The sequence below is a fragment of the Lissotriton vulgaris genome, chromosome 4_1 (genome assembly GCF_964263255.1).
Source record: "Lissotriton vulgaris chromosome 4_1, aLisVul1.2, whole genome shotgun sequence".
NCBI lineage: Eukaryota > Metazoa > Chordata > Amphibia > Caudata > Salamandridae > Lissotriton > Lissotriton vulgaris.
In genome coordinates this window covers 1,176,741,151-1,176,760,060 of record NC_141691.1, presented here as the reverse complement: position 1 = coordinate 1,176,760,060, position 18,910 = coordinate 1,176,741,151, and the positions used below count along the sequence as shown (strand labels likewise).

Below are 18,910 nucleotides of genomic sequence, written 5' to 3'. Positions count from 1 at the left end.
GGAATGTGTGATTGCGTTTGCATCACGCACTTTAAAAGGTGGGGAATCTTCATATTCCACCATCGAAAAAAGGCGTTAGCTTGTTGGTGGGGGGTACAACATTTCAGAATTTACATTTGGGGCACAAAATTTTAACTTCGCACAGATCATCGACCTTTACTTGATCTTTTTACTACCACAGGTGCCGGTAGAGCCACCCCACCCATAGCAAAGTGGTTATATAGGTTGCAAGAATACACTTTCGATTTGAAGTATGTACCAGGTGTAAATAACACAAATGCTGACTGTTTATCCCGATTGCCTGTAGAATGGAAGAACGATGAGGGCAATGAAGAAGATGATGTGTTAGTTGCTAATATTGAGGAGATTCATAAGTCGATTCGTGAAAATGAGTGGAGGGAAGCAATCGATTCTGATGTGTCATTGTTGAAGGTGATAAAAGTTCTTCCTTTATCAATAAGTGGTAAAATGGATGAGGAAATTGTAATGTATAAAGATGTGTGGGAAGAGTTATCTGTGGCGAATGGAATAGTTAGACGTAATGACAAACTAGTAGTACCAATTCCATTGAGAGCCAAGTTAATGACTTTATTGCACGAAGGTCATGGAGGAATGTCTGCTGTGAAAAGAAAGGCTAGGGTGGATTTTTGGTGGCCAAATACGGACAGGGATATTGAGAGACATGTGAGGGAGTGCAGGTTGTGTACATGCAGTGACAAGTCACATGTTTTAAGAGATTCTCCCATCACACCTACAAAGTTTCCCGATAAAGCTTGGAAGAGACTTGGTATCAATATTTGTGGACCGTTTGAGGGATTAGGTTCAGTTGACAAATATGCATTAGTGATGTTGGATTATTATTCTAAATGACCAGAAGTGGCTTTTGTGACGGATGTCAAGACCAGTAGTATTGTAGCTTTCTGTGAAGAAGTTTTTACTAGAGAGGGGTGTCCAGCAGAAATTTTATCTGACAATGGTCTACAATTTAGTTCCCACGAATTTGAGGTGTTTCTAAATAAATGGGGAGTTAAACATTTGAGGACACCTGTATATCACCCAAGGGGAAATGGTTTGGTTGAGGCTTCAACTGAGTTTTAGTAGAACACATTCAGATGGCTACATCAATGAATATGTGTTGGAGATCTCAAAGAATTTTTTTTTATGGGACTATAGAACTACTCCTAACTCTCTAACTGGAGAGACTCCATTTTGTCTTCTCAAGGGAAGAGTTAATTGTACCATAGCTGTACCGGCATGGATGGGCAGAAGTGGAAGGAAAAATGTTAAAGAGTTTGAGATACGTGATAAAGTTGCTAAATATCAAATGAGATACCAAACAAGACACAATGATAGAATTTGCAGAGACAAGATTGAGTTAAAGAAGGGAGATTTGTGAGAGTTTGTCCAAATATTTTAGTGAAAAAGGGAAATTTGAAATTATCCAGTCCCAAGGAAGTTTTAGATCTTAAAGGTAATGCTATCAAAACATCCGATGGAAAGTGGTAGAACATTTGCAGGGTAGTTAAATGCAATGATGATGAAATAAAATTCTGGTCAAATGAGAATTCAATTGATAAGTCCATGGACGGTTTGATGAGAAGTCCTAGTTCTCGTCAAAACACAAGACCAAAGAAATACAATGATTATATATGCACTTGAGATGTATTGTTGCTATAATATTCCATTACATGTTATTCATGTTTGTCAATTTTCAGTGAAAGGAGATATGTTGTGTTTTGCTTCATGTTATTGTTTAGAATAACTCCTAACAACAAGGTTCTTTGCTGGAATCCAACTTGTTGGAATCCAGCAGAGAAGCTTGGCTGGGAGCTGAGGAGTTGGCGTTAGGGGTCGTTAAGACTATTCCTCAATAAATCAAATATACAACCAATATTGTGTCCTCTCATCACAAAACATGCCAAAGTTTTTTCCAATGTAGATCGGCCAGTTTACTTGTGATGCCCACCACGTTCCAGGTGTTGCGTGTTTATCTAGGTTCCTGATCGATACTGTGACCTTATGCCCCTATTCGGCTATAAATCCATTTATTCCCTATATTGGCATAACCGTTCAAGTGCGATTTTCTGAAAAGTCATCTCTGGCCTCACACGAACAGAGCCACATTCCAGCATGACTCTCTGCTACTTCCTTTGCGACCAATTAGTGCAATGACAGAGCAGCAGTCACTATCTGATATTCCTAGATAACACTCCGAGTTCTTCAACAAGATAAAAACTTAGCAAACCTGGAAATCCCCGCTTGCTATGTTTTGATTAGTAATGGAACTCTAATGAGCAACTGATAACTGTCACTTCCTAGTGACATCTTTAATTGACGTCTTATGTCCAGCAAACTTGCGTCAAACCCGGCACCTGTCAGGTATAAATATTACCAACGTTGCCTTAAGCAATGCGAGTACGTTGCCTGTTGCTGATGCCAGCTGCCTGCACGACCCCGTGTTGGTGAATCTAGCACTCTGTCGCTGCAGCCTGCTATCCTGTGGTGGTGAAGCTGCTGATTACCATTATCGCCGCTACAGCGCGAACTATGGTGCAGTACGCTTAAGGAGCTGAACAGCCGTCCTCTGCGAAGACATCCAGCAGATTCCAGCTGCCCGCGGACGCGGTCACCCCTCCTTCCTCGACGCGCTAAAGAGAAGCCGCTGCATTTCTCGTGCAGAGAAATCCAGTCCCGGCGCTTCCGGTTTACCCTCGCGGGTGACTGGGATATCGAGAGAGACCCCTGAAGGAGATACCAATCCTCCATCATTCTATTCAGAGGTATGGTGTTGACTAAACCCTTAGACGAGAATTCTTGAAACAAACCTTGGCAAAACCAACTTAACTTAAAGCTACTTACTTACTCCCTTTTCACGTGTTAGGCTTAGGTCAGGCACACTGGGGTAGGCTTAGTTAGAAGCACAAGTTGAGTATGTTAGCCTAATGTATATATGACTGTATATATGTTTTATTACTTTTAAACCAATGTATGGCTAAGAAACCATATCAATGCTTTTACAGTTCTATTTCGCAATACTTATCTTACTGTACGTACTTTTTATAATAACAATTATTACAATTGTGGCAATACATTTCTCTTGTACGAGAAGAAAGACTGTTCAATAAATGTTAACCCTTTATTGATACACGCCCGTCTCTCTATTCTCTACATCTCGTGAAAGTAAACTGCACTAGACTGACTGAGTGAAATCTATGTCTATTGTTTCACACGACCCTAGAGATTGACTCTTGATCTGAGGAGCAAAGTTGTCATGTTGCACGGTTGTTGGAAAGCTGAATCCTTTCTTGTCTGTGCCAAGGAAGCTGATCACTTCCTATGCAGAGAAGAAAGTTTCCAGTGACCTCTGAGCTAGTTGGTAACACAACCCAATTAAGTTTAGCATAGTCAGTGGAGGCCTGGAATCTCCGCAGTTCCACGTCGATACTACTGTTTATGTTATTCCAATGCGCAGGGCCTAGTGGGAAACTAGGAACTACACTACACAGGATGCTATTTTCAGTTTGTAATCAGACCCCTTCCTCCCCCTTGGTGAGCTAGGGGTGTGGTCAGTTGTATAGTTTCAAGTCCGAGAGAGGGACAAATCTATTCTCAAGGGATAATCCCACCTTCTCCACGATCCTAGATCTTGGTCTAGTTCCGCTTAGGTAAGCCCTAGATTTTAAAGATGTCACTAAGGGGGGCCTGTAGAAATGATCTTTTGGGAGACCCGAACTGGTGTTAATTTTTTATAGCAAGTCCTCGCACTTTGCAGGCTGGTGCTTGCGGTCCTGGGAGGGTGCAGCGAATGCCCTGGTCAGCGGGAGCAGCTTCCTGAGGCATTTTGAGTGGTTATTTCAGAACTGTAAAGGGGAAGCCAAGATGTGGTTAGGTCTGTCCCCTTCTGCATTCGCTCTTCCACTTCAAAAAAATGACACCTTGCAGCCTTATTTTCTTTCGCATGATGTTAGTGGGATATCATTTTCACTTTCCACACGGACTGTCATCCCCATAAGGGTTTTAAATATAGCTTGCTTGGCATTCATCGGTTAACCTATGTGGGTATTCAGATTGCACATTGGTTGTAGGACACTGTGCTTGCAGCTTTAATCTGACACTCTTTCCAGCTAGGGAAAATTGGTTTGTTACTGTGGGAAACATCTTTGTAATGCAGGAGCCATGTGTGACTCTTTTCTCCTTTAAACATCCTAACTTGCCCAATTTGTTCTCTGCGAGGAAGACCCATGTCAACTGTCCCTTGAAGGTGCTTCTGTTCATATGCACAGTTTCTCCACAACAGAGTTCTGATTTTACTAGACTGTCGGCATACACCTAAGGTGAAAACTCCTTTTAACGTGTGGAACTACAGTCAACATGCCCAGCCCAAAACACAACGTATGGTTCACAGCAGATTTTTGTGGGGTCCAAGTCTGTTTACCTACATCTGAAGATAGGATGGTAGCTTACTGCCTTTGCCGGATAACATTTTGTGTAGTTTGTCCTGACTCACCTCCTCATTCCCCTAGAGTCTGAGAGGTGTGTATGAAGACTGCCTGTCTACACGAGTGGTGTGGTCCCCAGCATGGGGTTCACTTAAATGTATGTAATCCAGCTATTGTAGAAAACACCTTAAGTTAAGATGTAGCTCAGAACGTAAGATGCTTCTCCTTTCTTGCAAATCCTGCTGAACTGCTCATTTCTCTCCTCTGCATCAGTATCAGCTTGCTATGACTAGTTCTGATATCACGCCCACCTCATCAAAGGAAAATTTATTTGTGGTCACTTTCCCTGGATCAATCCAGTTGCAACTGATTAGCTTGACGGTGAATGGAGGAAAGACAGCTTCTTTGCTTCTTGTGTCCAGCTCTCGGTAGGAGTTTAACACAGCCACTGACTGAAGGAGAGTCTGAGACAGCTATACAAATCCAGTGGCTATTTAGGGGTCCTTGCCATCATAATGGAAGCAGTGAGACTGGGATACTGGTTTTGATAAGTCTGAGTTGTACCTACCCGAAGATCCTTTTGGCACTGATTACATCCATACAAGGCCAGACTAGGCTTACCGGGCATGTGAGAGAGAGTTTATGGAGAGATGAGAGGCACTGTTGGAGGGTGACAGTGAGGGACTCATTGAAGAGCCCCAACAAAGAATGTTGTATCGTGCTGTACTGTATTCCCACCATTTACTATGCTTTAAAAGCTAATACAATTGAATATATAATGATAAATGTGTCGTAGAATGCACCATTTATGCCATTTTACCCCAAATTGTCTTGCTAGGAGAACACCCCCTCCAACCCTCCTTGTAGTGGTGGGGCTCACACACTTCACTCGCTCACTACGCAATATACAGGGGTGGCTCTGACAAAAATTTACCTGCTTTGGGCTCCCAGTCCACCCTTGCAGCCATCTTAAATTTCAAGCGTGGCTGAGGGGCAGTTGGCCTGAAATAAATCAACAGTTACTGTTTGCAAAGACAAGCCGCTTCTGTGATTGAAACATCAAGTTCTCCTTTTAACTTTAAGGAACTGTGTACACCAATATGGATGAGAAAGACATTCTCCAAAAGGGGTGAAAAGTATAGAGTCCAGACACCAGGGCTGGGGATCAGAGGCTCCTTTGCTTGCATCTGTAGATTAGAAGTTTGATTGTCATGTGGGAAGATCACCTGCTCAAATTCCCCTGAAGAACTGCAGAGGCACAATTGTTGTAACCTCTCCCATGAGCCCTGTCACATATAGAAAGGAGCCTGTTCAAAACCATAGCAGTTTAGCCTGGCCGTAAGAAGCACATTGTGATTACAACCCCCCCTACAATGTCTCTCTCTTTCTCTCACACCATGTTGGGTGAATGAGGCTCCCTTGTGGAGCTACATTTGCACGGTGTGAGGGAAGAGGTTAAGACCTTCTTGGCTAAACTGCTACTCTTGCAGTGGTTGCCCAGGGGGCTCTTCCTTCTCCGCGACTGTTGACCGGCTAGTGTTGAAGACCTGGCTGCCCTAGGCCTTTGTGCGCTGAACAGTTACTATTATGGCTGCATCCCGGTATATGCAGCACACCATCCTGCTCATGTAATGGACCATGCTCTATGTTTTCAAGGACTGGACCCCTTCCCTTTGGCATCTGGCTTCAATAATTGCTCTCTAGTGTTACTTGCATCTCAAGACCACCAGGATGGATCTCGCCATACTAACCGTGAGTGCCCAGGACCCTGTAAATTGATACTTGTATAGCGCATTACTCACCCGCAAGGGTCTCAAGGCGCTTGTATGAATACCGCTGTGGAACCCATCCTGGCTTTCCCTGTGAGGCGTCCACTCCTGGGCACCCCCAAGGTGGAGGCCAGGCATCCTTAGCGTTGTGGGGGCCGTTGTGGTGATTAAGCAAGCTATTGCCCAGAGTTGCAGAGTGGGACTCAATGATTGGAATAGGCACCAAGGCGAGAATTATCAGGTCCGTGGAATTTTTGAGCCCAAGCCACACTTCTCCACTCTGCTCTCATCCACAGAGACGACACAAACAGGCTAGATAACTTTGCAACCAAAGCATGTATAGGAACCAGATTGTGCATACACACACGCACATACTCACACACAACTAGCGGTAAATAACCTCGAGGACATGCATGTGTTCATTGTGCTTGATTTCTCTCACACATTCGTGTCAAATGTCTGCTATATAAACAAAAGGCCAGTGAACCCGTAGTATAGAGTTGAATTTCTTTTTAAAGAGCTATGCTATTTTTGTTCCTACTACGCTACTGCTATACTTTAATAAAAGAACTCGACTGCCCGGAGTATACATTTATTGGCTTATTGATACTGTACATGAGTTTTGTACATGCACAATACTTTCCCTACCCCTGAAAGTTAAAGCTTAAAAAAATGATTTGGAAAATCAGTGACCTTGCAGCAGTATCTGGTCCCTTGGTTTCCATGGTTAGCAGGCAGAGCTTGTCACAAGGATTATCCAGTTGCCCATAAACCCAACAGGCACAAGAAAACTAGCCTAGCATGCTGCCTCTCTATTGTTATCTAAGTTGGTTGATACAAAGGTGCTCACTCGCTGTAAGTTCTTGTTTTTATCCTTTCGGGTCGATCATGACTCCTATATGGGAGTGGTTTGGGAAGTGTGGCTGTGGTTATTTAAGTTGGTCAGCACATGGTTGTTTCTGTTTGAAGGGCTGTTTACAAACTTTACACAGTGTGTTGGTATGGAGAGGTATTCTTTTCCAATTCTTTAGGGTCAGTGGCCCAGATGCTTCAAGCTAAAATCCACTCGCAAAGGGGCAGATCCTCAGAATCTGCCCCTTTGCGACCGGTATTTTTGCATTTGGGATGCATCATCCCAAATGCAAAACTCGCAATTTAAAAAATCGCAGAATTGCGATTACTCAAATTGCTATTGCATTTAAGGAATCTCAAATTGATATTCCTTAAATGCAATGCATTAAAGTTAAAAATTCGCGATTTCGCTATTAGGGGGTGCAAATTACCATGAAGTTGAACTTCATGGTAATTTGCAAAAACTTTGAAAAGTGCAATAAAGTGCATTTTTCAAAGTTCCATTTTACACACAGACATGCCCTTAGGACATGTGTGTGTCTAAAATGTACCCATATGCAGATTTCAGGGGTGCAACAGGGTGTCCTTTTGACACACTGGCACCCTTGAAATTGCAATCTCAATTTGTGATTCACTAATTGAGAATCGCAAATTGAGATTGTCTTCCCATTCATTCCTATGGGCCTCTAGGCCCTTAGGAATGAATGTGGAGGTATTCCTTAATTGCGACTCGCAATTAGTGAGTCGCAATTAAGAAATTTTAAGAAATCGCAATTTTTAAGCGAGTTCTTCATGCATGGCATTTTGCTATTCCTTATTAGCGAATCCTTATTTTTCGCTAATAAGGAATCACAAAATGGATGCTTGATGCATCTGGGGGAGTATCTGCTATAACACCAATATGGGAGTGGTTTGGACAGTGTGGCTGAAGTTAGTGTCGGTTGCTCTGCATATTGTGTTTTTTTTTTTGCTTTAAGGGACGTTTTCAAACCTTATACTGTGTGTTGGTATGGAGAGGCACTGTGGTCAGGACGAGCCTGGCATGGCTTCCGATTTTCATATAATATTTGTCCAATTTCTGACCTTCCGCATGGCAGTGGAGAAGATTTATCTCAAAGGTACTTCTGCGGAAGAGATGCTTCTCTTTTGGAGAAATGCGTAGTTCTTTGATCTCCGGTTCCTCCAGCTTGATGTTCTCAGTGAGGTCCGTGCTCTTCAGATTAAGAGTTCTGTATTTGTTATCCTTCTAGATTTGGGTACTTTGTCCTGAGAAGCATTCTTTAGAATGCTTTGCACGTGATTCCTCAGTACTGCGTCATTGTAATCTTTGACACTCCTGGAGGGTTCACAGATTCCCATCTACACAGTGCATTGCAGCAATTGTTGGTTTGGTCTTTTTGTTGTATTCAGTCGTCACCTTTTTGACCACACTATTCTCTCATATGAGAGGAGGCGCTGTTGACCTAAGATATGGTGTTTCCATGATCATTATGTTGCAGATTTTTTCCAATAGCCATATATTTTCCTTGGTTATTCTGTGTTGGGACCAGTGCCCTGGTTGACGCATTACTCCTGGCCAACTGCTAAGAGCCACCACTAAAAGAATTGGCTCAGCTTTCTTAATTTTTTGCAGTGTTAAAACTGTAAGGAGAACAAAGTAGTAATGTTCCAATTACTTACCAAATTTCCTAATCACACCAAGTCATGTTACAGTCAAAGTGTTTACCTCTTGCCTGTGCAGTCCTTCTCCTTGAACATTATGCAGTTGGAGGGTTGATACAAAGAGGATGGCAGGGTTAGAAGTCAGGTATTTGTTTGCATATGACAAAGTGATGCTCATATTTTGTTAGAGGTCTGCAGCAGTGCCCTGTTTCTTAGATATGACTAATCCTCGTACTGCGAGGAGAGTGACATAGTGTGAGAGTCAATACGATTCAATCAGTATTTGTAAAGCGCGTTAATCACCATAAGGGTATCCAGGCACTGTGCGTGAGGGGGAGCTACTCGAACATCCATGTCTTGAGACCACTCCTGATTTCGGCGAGGGAGGTGGAGGTTCAGAGGTGAATTGGAAGGTTGCTCCAGGCTTTGGCTGCGAGGTGGGAGAAAGCACATCCTCCGGCTCTAGTGCATTGGATTCGGGGGACAGTGGACGATTAGTATCATCTGTATGTAAGTAGAATATACAAGGTGTGCTCATCAAAATTCTGACCCTACCTCACAAAAGTGTATTTTCCACCAAGGTACTGCACCATTTTCCGATGCGGGGGGGTCAATATATGGGAGCCAGGCCACCATAAGGCACATAATTCTAATGTGCTGTTAATAGTCTCCATGACATTAGCAGTTCCACTTGGTTATCTAGGTCCGATGCACAGGAAAGAGGACTGGAATAATTGATTCCACTATGATTTGTTACTTCTCGTGGACCCTCAGCGGATAATTAGCCTATAGGTCTTCCCTAGGAGTTACCTTACCACCAGTAGAGAACTCTGTGGGGTGGGGCGAGTATGCCCCTTTTACTGGACAAATCAGAAGGAGGTCTTTACGAGGCTTATGAGTGGGACTTTGTTTTATATCTACTCAACTTCTTCATTTTCTGCTCTTCTGCCTAGTGGACCCTGTTACAAACATAATCAAATCCTCAATGAATAGGCCTTTCCACAAATTTTTGCTACACATTAACATTTCCATGTAAACATGACAAACAAGTTCATTCTGGAATAATTATTTTGTGTTGGAAGTCACCTCCAGATATAGAAGCTTGTGATTAAAATGCAGCATATTTTTAGTTATCAGTTCAAGCTGTCAAAGGTTTCCAGTTAAATCAGTAGACGCGGCAGCCCTACACAGCGTTGCATTTAAAATTCAATGAAAAAACAAACAAGTATTTTCTGCAATAATTTTGAGGTTTTTAATCATAACAAATGTGGTTAGCGGTCCCATAAAATCAACATTTTCACATATACAAACGCAAGACAACCATGTTGAATACAAAAATACCCACAATTTAAAATTGGGATCAATGGGGAAAAATCCTCATGAAATTTTTCTAGACACCCTCTATGACAGTAAGATCAAGCAACATTTGCTTTTAGACATTCAGAAATACAAGCAGTGGCCCGGCAGCGCCTTACACATTCAATACTTGGCAATATTTCAGCTTTTTCACCAGAGTATCTATTTTTGTGTAGGGCTTTGTTAGCAATTTCAAAGAAGCCTTTAAATATAAATTAAACTCATTATTGTAAATTTAACAATTCAAAGATTCATCTAAGAGTCAATAATTAGTATCAGTTAAGCTTTTCCATAGAACTGATTAAGTAAAGCAATTTAGGACTGAACAAAGCGCTAAAATCATCCCTAAACAATGGTTCTATTTCCAACCCCAGTGTGGTGTGCATCAAAGGATTTATTTTTTTCTAGAAATGGTGCCATTTCAATTTACAACACTTTTACACATACACGTTAGCTAAAAGTTCATGAAGCATTCCATAATCTAGGACCGTGAAGCAGTACGCTAGACCAGTAGTTCTCTGCAACAACTTAACATAAAAGTGCATAAAATGACAACTGTTGCTGCCTCTCAGAGCTGCATTTGGGACTAGTTGAGCTCAGGATTAGGCAGCCACCCTGGTCTAAAAGTATCCCACTCAAGACTACTGAGGAACTTTCTTATACGCCATATAGCCTTATGCGCCATATACCTTATGCACCACATAGCTTTGTAAGGAAATACAAAGAAATGTACTGAAAGGAGTGTTAAATCAAACGAGTAACAGAAAAATGAGGCCTTGGAAAAGTAGGAAAGAAAACACTATAGCAATGTATGCACCTACAGGTCTAGAACAAAGTTTATCTTCCCCAAAAAAATTCTACATCTGCAGAAACCTGTAGCAACTAACCTCAGAATTAAAAATCAATTTCATGTAAAATGGAGTGCATACAGAAACAGGTTAAAGCAATTGGTCCAGCAGGAGCAGGCTGCCATTGCTCGCTGAATGCTGTGGCTGCACACTCGCACTATTTTAGCATTTTCTGGATTTGTAGAGCATGAATGACTTCATTTAATGGACGAGAGAAAATGCCAATTAATTTCAAACATCCAGACGACAGTTCTTTGTAATCTATAAACTGCAGCCTATTTTTTTTTAATTCCCCCAGAGCAAGACAGCGCTTTCTTCAGGGCTAACAAAAATGAAATATTCTTCCACTGCTCTGCCAAGTTTAGTTGTAGCTCTCGGAAGCCCCACGGGAATTTCCTTAAACACAGCTGAAGCCCGGGCGCCCAAGTGCTTTCTTCGCACAACATTTTTAGATATGGAGCAGATGGTACAGACATGACCTGAATTAAGAGCAGCTCCTCATCCTTCTGTCTCTCTGCTGCTCTTCAGCATTGCAAAAATATATCACATTACACAAGCAATCAAAGGGAACTTGAGGAGTCTGCTACAGAGAGGTGCAATAATCTAGCAATACACTCAATTTCCAGAGATAATACATACAAAAAAAATGTTCAGTCCCTTTTCATTGCACAAAAAATTGCCTAAGGGTGACAATCCCGACAAACGTCTGTAGCCGTAAGACCCTGGATACCATCTCTTGGTTAAAGGCTTGTGCGGCGCGTCCCCTATTAAAAAACCTCTAAGAATTGAAAGAAAATATTATATTTAAAGGGACTTACTGACTCTCTAAGAATGTAGTCAGTGAGATCTCAAAAATATGAAATCAGTTTCCAGCTGGGGTAAAGTTGTCAAGAAAGGTGCAATACCATACTATCATTTCTGTGCAATCAATGTCATCAAACATGGTGGGTTACCATGAAGTACTTGAGTCAAGGTGCGGCCTCTGACCAGTTCATCGCAACTAGACTGGTTTAGAAGAGTTAAACTGAAGAACAGCATGGCAGTAGTTAGTTTATCTGGCCAATAAGTGGCCCACAAAGCCGTAGGGCAGAGCAGAATATTTTTAAAGGTATTCTTGATGCACTAAAATAGTGATTTACACACCTTCATCCTTGGCCAGTTTCGCTCTTTACCTCGGTTTTCACTCAATGTGAAAACAATGGGTTCTTCCAAAATGGTGACAATCACAGCCGTATGTGATATATTATAGTCACCTGTAAATGCCAAGTAAGAGGTTTGAAATACGGTATGTGATAGGGCTATCTACTCTTACAACAATACCCATTGGGTGTCTCAAGACACCCTGTCAGAATAATTAGCATCCTACTTACGAGATACTCTCATACTATATGTTTTTATGAACATGGAAGTTTAACAGAGATCAGTAGAACATTACAGAATTGGGCCATTTGCTGCACATCACAATGAAAGGAATTTCAAAATGGACTGAAAAAACTTTCACGGTATGAAACAAACCAGATTTAAAACAAAAATCAATACAACAGGCATTGAAGCTTTAAGAATTGGAGACAACAGAAAGCCTATCTCTTCTCTTGCAGGTCAAGAGTGCACATAATTTTAGTGGTAATGCACATTTTGAAATGGGAATGAATATTGTGTCTCAGGAAGGAGGAACAATTCAACTCTGGCACCACTGCCTGTCTCAAAAAACAACAGGGATCCTAGCAAATGAGCAGTTGCAAAGAAGCAGGACTTTCAAACACTTTTATAAAGCAGATTTTTAAAATTCGAGTCCTCTTCAATTTTTGCTATACAGAGTGCTTAGTTTGTGCCAGGTGGGGGGCACCACACTCATTTTTGGGGGCTGGTAATTATTTTCAACATCAACATTCCACTCAGAGCGAAAGAGACAAAGGCAGAAAAGGGTGCATGAGAGGGGGTGGGGGTAGAAATGTAGGAAAACAGCCACAAAAGGAGGAAGCAGCCCTAAAATGTAAATAAAAAGACAGTAAGTGTAGTGTAGTGTGGTGTCAAAAAGAAAGCATGAAGTGGAATCAACGGTAGTCCGACTTTGTTTTTGGCAAATCCAGCATTTGGCAGTACAGAGCAAAACTTTGGGCCCCTGCACTATTTTTTTTTAGCAAGTTAAGCCTTGCGTTTATTTATGTTGATGACAGCTAACTGAGAATTCAAATCCGTTAGACTTCTTTACCGTCAACTTCCGCCCTCAACCCATAGATCATGCGGAATCACTACTCCAATTACAAAGAGTTCTACTTTCAAGTCATACAGCAAAGCCTAATGCAAGAGTTGTGCGGGTAAACCATGGTGCCAAAGTGACGCTGCACAGATACGGTTGGACTTCTCTTGGGAGGGCTACTTGTGGTGACACTGCAGTGATGGGTATGGGACTTTACATTCCAAGGCTGTCAGGTAGGACATTTTAAGTAGAGAATAAAACGAAAGGAAACTGACCCGTTAAATTGTCAATGAGCTCGGTCAGAAAGGCTTATATAAAACATTTTATAACTGACATAAAAATCATAATCACACTTTGACATGTTGCAAGGCTTTCTTTCTCGAGTTTGACAGACGCGCCTGCAGGAGTGGCAGTCTGCAGAGCACAATTTGCATTCATTTGCATTACAATAGTACTAGGTGATCTTACTTCTGAGCAGGAACCAAAAGTTATATTGTTCTCCATATTCACTTAGCGCACTGGATTATGAATATATGGCATGTGCCTCATATCAGGCATTCTTCAGCTAAAAGGCAATCTTAAGCTATATATTTCTGTAGGAATCAACATAAAAAATCAAAATGGCGTCCCTTTGGATCGATTTTGGAAAGTAAAAAATTGGCCACTTTATTTTTCGCAACTGTAATAATAAATTCACAGTGAGCATAGGAAATTTAAGCACGCCAGAGCACACTGACATTTCACCCACAATACCCCTTTGTTGCCCCAGACGGCTGGTAGCACAATATAATTGCAACTAAGTTAACTTAGATGATATTTTACAGAAGCAGACACTGGTAATTAGCAGGGCTTCACACTTAAGGGCACATTACCTCCTCGTCTGTCTTTCTAACCACAGTAATTACACAATAAGTTTAATCTCCCTAAAGAAACTTCCAAGAAAAAAGTTAGCACACTAGTTCCCCATCCCTCCAATATGTCCGACTTCCTCTACCTCCATACACTATAAAAAGGAAGTGCACCCAGAGCTCCACCTATAAACAAAGCAAATCACTGCATGAAGCCATACATAACAGGGAAAGGACGGATGGGAAACTATACTGTGACGAGGAAGACTAGGACTCGGAGTAATGAAGATTACTAGTAAGTAACCGGGGCATTCTCCTTAAACATCAATGGCACTTACTATAGGCCTATTTTCTGGTCCGGTCTGTTCACTCAATACTACACCTGATCCAAAGGGCTTAAAACAGTACAAAGGGTTTAAATCTCATTACTTGAACCTGCTTGGAGGTACATTGAAATAGATCCAGGCGTACAAGACGCCATTGTTGAACTCTCATGCGTTGACTTCTAGAACTCCAGCGAGGCTCCACTGTATGTTCTGGGGTACGCCTGATTTCACCGCCCAGCTTTTAGGCCAACTGCATTGGATGCAGCAACCCGCTGTTTACAGCATCAATACTGCAATGAATTTAGCCTCTAAACCTGGATACAGAACAAAGCTGATTTTGTCAAGACTTGAAAAAAAATCACACCCTTAATGTCACAACAATGTCACCTACCTCAAGCTGCCTCCCTGTGAACAGACATTAACCTTTACCACTTCTGTTTATTCCAACCACGCTAGCAAGCAAAGCTCTCAACGGGCAACACCACTGGAAGCTAATGATCAACTTGCAAACTCTGCAACCATAAAATGTTAAAGGATTTGGGCAAATTAAGCTGTTTAAAATCTGTATCATAGCAAGGATGCAATGGGACTTGGTGCAAGTCTGGAAAATGGCCTCTTAGACTGCTGTTGGGGGAAGTAAAATCGAGCAATTATCAGGGTTCACTGGGCCCTTCAGGGCTCTGGGCCCTGCTGCAGAGCACCCGCTGCACCAGCAATTGCTACACCCTGTTTAAATCATTAAAGAAACTTCAATGCATACATAAATTATGACCATAAGAAGTACATTAGCTGCTGCTTAATATAACCAAACACAATTGGAATCAATATCTTCTGAGTAACTGAGTGAATTGGCAGAATTGCATGCCATTTGTTAGGGCAACTTCTTCCATTTTGGCTTCGGCTCTCAGCTTAAAACAAAGATGTGAGGTGGGACAGGAAAAAAACAGGTTTCCAACACATCCGAATACATTGAGAGCGATGCTTTTTTTGGGCCATGTTTATATAGAATAAAACTAAAGGCACAGCATCGGGAGAAAAAATGCAAAGGCTTCTCAAACTAAAGGATCGTTGCTTCTGATGGCCATCTGCGGCACTTCTTACAACGTTTCACACTGAGTGGAAGTTTCTATATCACTCCACCTTTTATCAAGAGATGTGAAAAATGAAAGCCGCTTCTGCTTGTCAGGGGAACACCATAGTAAGTTGTCTCTCCTGGGGACTTCAGTTGAACGCAAGGGTGGTACTAGCACTTTTAAAAAGTGCACGCCTTGCTAAACAAGCACATAATATCGATTTATCAAGAACCCTGCTTAAAATGACAGGCATATCACTGCAGAGAAGGTTTAATGCATTAATTTTTTTTGCCTCAAGCCTTATGGTGAAGAGGTCAGTTCTTCACAAACGGAACCCTCATGTCCACCCAGCGGTGCAAAATTTTGCCAATCGCCGGGCTGCCAAAATAACGCATGTTTGAGTTTTTTCCTGAGGCAGATATTTCGGTGATGGTTCAAACTTTTGGCCTCTAAATTCGGGTTAACTTCATATAGATCCCTCAATCTCAAAAAACCTTTTTTTATACGTAAAGGCTGCAAATGACTGGTTTCCTGCAAATTCAAGAACACACATTTCACAGTAATGTTAAGTTTCTCATAATTTCTCGTGTAGGCCTCAAAGACCTGGACCCGGCCCGAGTCGGCCATCCCACGGTCCTAAGATGCAATGTCGAATTTGGATCTCAGAGAAGAAAGCAAACCCCAGGGCAATGACCAAAGGAATTGGGCGAGTACAATACCAGAGCTATTAACACGCTCTATAAACACAGTTGCGTCTTGCCAAAAGACAGTATGTATGACTAGCCACTATTGACTTCATGGTTTTACTCCACTTTTAATGAAATAATGCTAGAAATTATCAGAAACATTTTCCAAGGAGTAATTGAGGACTAAAAGACTGTGGCGGAAAACATTAACTAAAGTAGTTTTAAGTCCTCAGCATCAAGCGATCAAAGTCATACCCCTGTACTTACAGAGTATTCACGTGCAGTTGGAAACAACAGAAGGGTTAAAAAAATACAGCTAACTAATGTACACTTCAGTTGGCAATACCTGTGGATTGCCTCAACCCACCATTACGTCACCTGACGCCACAGGAGTTTGGCGGAAAAGACAAACAGCAGCCAGTTGTGTACATTTTTTTTACAACTATGCATGGATGGTTTTGCACAAATCCTGTGTCCATACAAACATGATTAAAAAAAAACTTTTACATTTTATTGTGAACATGGCATGTTATATTTGCTGCCGGCCTATATCACAACAGTAAATCAGGTCTTAACTGAATTTAACCACATAGGTTTTTGAATCATCACTGAATGTTTTAAGAAGTGTCTTGCTGGTTCTCAATTGCCCGATGCAATATGGCAGTGTTGGAACTTTTCTTCCCAGCTTTTACTGGCTTGTCACCTACTCTGGGTTTGTGAGGGTTTTTAAAACGCGACATTCTGCTTACTATAGCAACAGTTTATGGACTGCGTGGAGTTAATTGCAGCCAAGCACTAGCCTTGCTGATATGCTGTAAGCCAAGGGTCTTCCTCGTATCACAAAAAGACTACACAATGCTAACATTTAGGACGCCATAAACACCTATCACAAGTTACAGTCAGAACCCTGACCAAGACGGCTGCCTCTCTCTGTTGCAACCTCAACTAAGTCGCATCTCCTACAAAAGGAGTACATTTTTACAACCTTTCCCACAAGTTTTAGAAAAGCGAGACTCAACATTTTGCCAATGGCCTTACGGCAAATGTAGGAGTCAGAGACCCACACCCGTTAGGCCTTGTTGGCCATATCCTTCCCAGGTTTCCACTTTTTCAAAATTCAAAGACCAGACAGAATGCACCAAATTGTGGGTAAAATAATAAAAACATAAGCGACATGGTACACAGAACAAACGTGAAATATGGCAGATCAGAAAGTGCCTACTTTTAAAAACTACTTCACAATGCTCTAGTTTAACATTGTCCTCAATGTGCAATTTAATACGTAAAAAAGCGTTAATAACTCGATAACGTTGCTGCCCCTACAAGGCTACTGATTATAAAAAACAAGGAGCACACCATTTCTGGAAATCTCAGGAGTGATGCTACCTATACATTGAATATGCTGATGTCCATCTACTACTGCATTATTGAAGATCACACTTTACGTACTGGTAAAATATCCTCTTATTAGCAGATGACTTCATCTTGATAATGCCATTAAAATCATTACAAAAGTACAAGGTATGTCATATAAATGCGATTCTTCATGCAGTCTTCTTCCATAATACGACTATGGGTGGGAAACTTGCATTCACAGCTGCATCCCGCAGACGCTGTACGCCATGTTCCACCTTTGAATCGTGTTGGGGCTAAACAGGTCCAAGCGTTTTTTAGTGCCTTGCATTCAGAAGTCAATGCTGCACCCATCAGACTCTTACCACCAACTTTCTGTAACTACCTCCTATTTTCCGCACCCTCTGACTAGTACCAACATTGTATGCCTCAATATAATGGGCCCCATCAACCGCAGGAAATCACAGTGAAGCGTTTTGAAATGCACGACATGTTGTGGAGGACAATGCCGAGAAGAAAGACCAAGACGCATGCCACCAGGATCACAGTGCAAACTCCAGACCATGTTGAGCTTTTAACCACACCCCGCCTCTCTGGCTCCTCCTCCACAATCTCATGCGGCGCTCCACCGTGCAAGGGCTGCTGCTCCATTGGTACCGTCACCACGGTGACAGATTTCTGCTGGCCGCTAGGTAAAAGGCGGCATCCAATGTCACCAGGCAAGAGGGCCCGGTCCTTGGAGACCGGCATTGGCAGCATGTAGCACCCATTACTGGGCAGTTTGATGAAGACTGGGGTGTTCTGCGAGGTGTGAGGGATTGCAATGACCGCAATCACATCAGGGTCATCCGGCAGCTGAGAAACAGAATATCCGGGAGGCAACTTTGTAACACCCCGGCACCAAGGACACCGCAGGTCTTTTTGACTGGCCCTCATCTGTTGGAGGCAGACGGAGCAGCATGTGTGCTGACAGTCCAGCAACTTGGGCCGCCGCCGAGGGCTGTAATAATTGAAACAAATTTGGCATTCCAGCAGCAAATCTTGCGAAAGTGTTTCCATTGTTGATAAAAACCACTCAAAACTTAAACTGAATCCTGCCGTTTAGCTTTGGTGCACGGATCTTCGATCCTGTCATCAAGATCACAGTGACGTTTTCCCAGTCTGCTGCTCCCCTGCGTTTTTAGCTGAGAAAATGGTTATGATTCACCTAGGCAGTTCCTCAGCTTAAATCGCTCCATAACCTAAAAGAAAATGTGAAAAATTAAATGTATTAGTCAGAGAAGTCAAACAAAATAGAAATACAAATGGCAGAAGTTTAAATGCAAACTGATAATCTTAACATATTAGCAATGACTAATACATTAAAAACATAGTGTAAGTTACTGAATTCATGTGTACACAGTTGAGCTACGTTCACATGTGTTGACTTTCTCACAGTTGTTGAATGCCTCTTACGTTTGATGTTACCCAAGGACTTTTGATCACTGCCTGTACTTTG

The 18,910-nt window shown here is 42.0% G+C and overlaps 1 protein-coding gene across 1 annotated transcript; it reads right to left on the bottom strand.

The window, feature by feature from the left end:
* Nucleotides 1–9,950: 9,950 nt before the first annotated feature.
* Nucleotides 9,951–18,621, bottom strand: RNF152 (ring finger protein 152). Its single transcript, XM_086965410.1, has one exon. It carries the CDS (start codon nt 18,469–18,471, stop codon nt 17,860–17,862), a length of 612 nt encoding a protein of 203 aa, XP_086821536.1. The 5' UTR covers nt 18,472–18,621; the 3' UTR covers nt 9,951–17,859.
* Nucleotides 18,622–18,910: the final 289 nt, after the last annotated feature.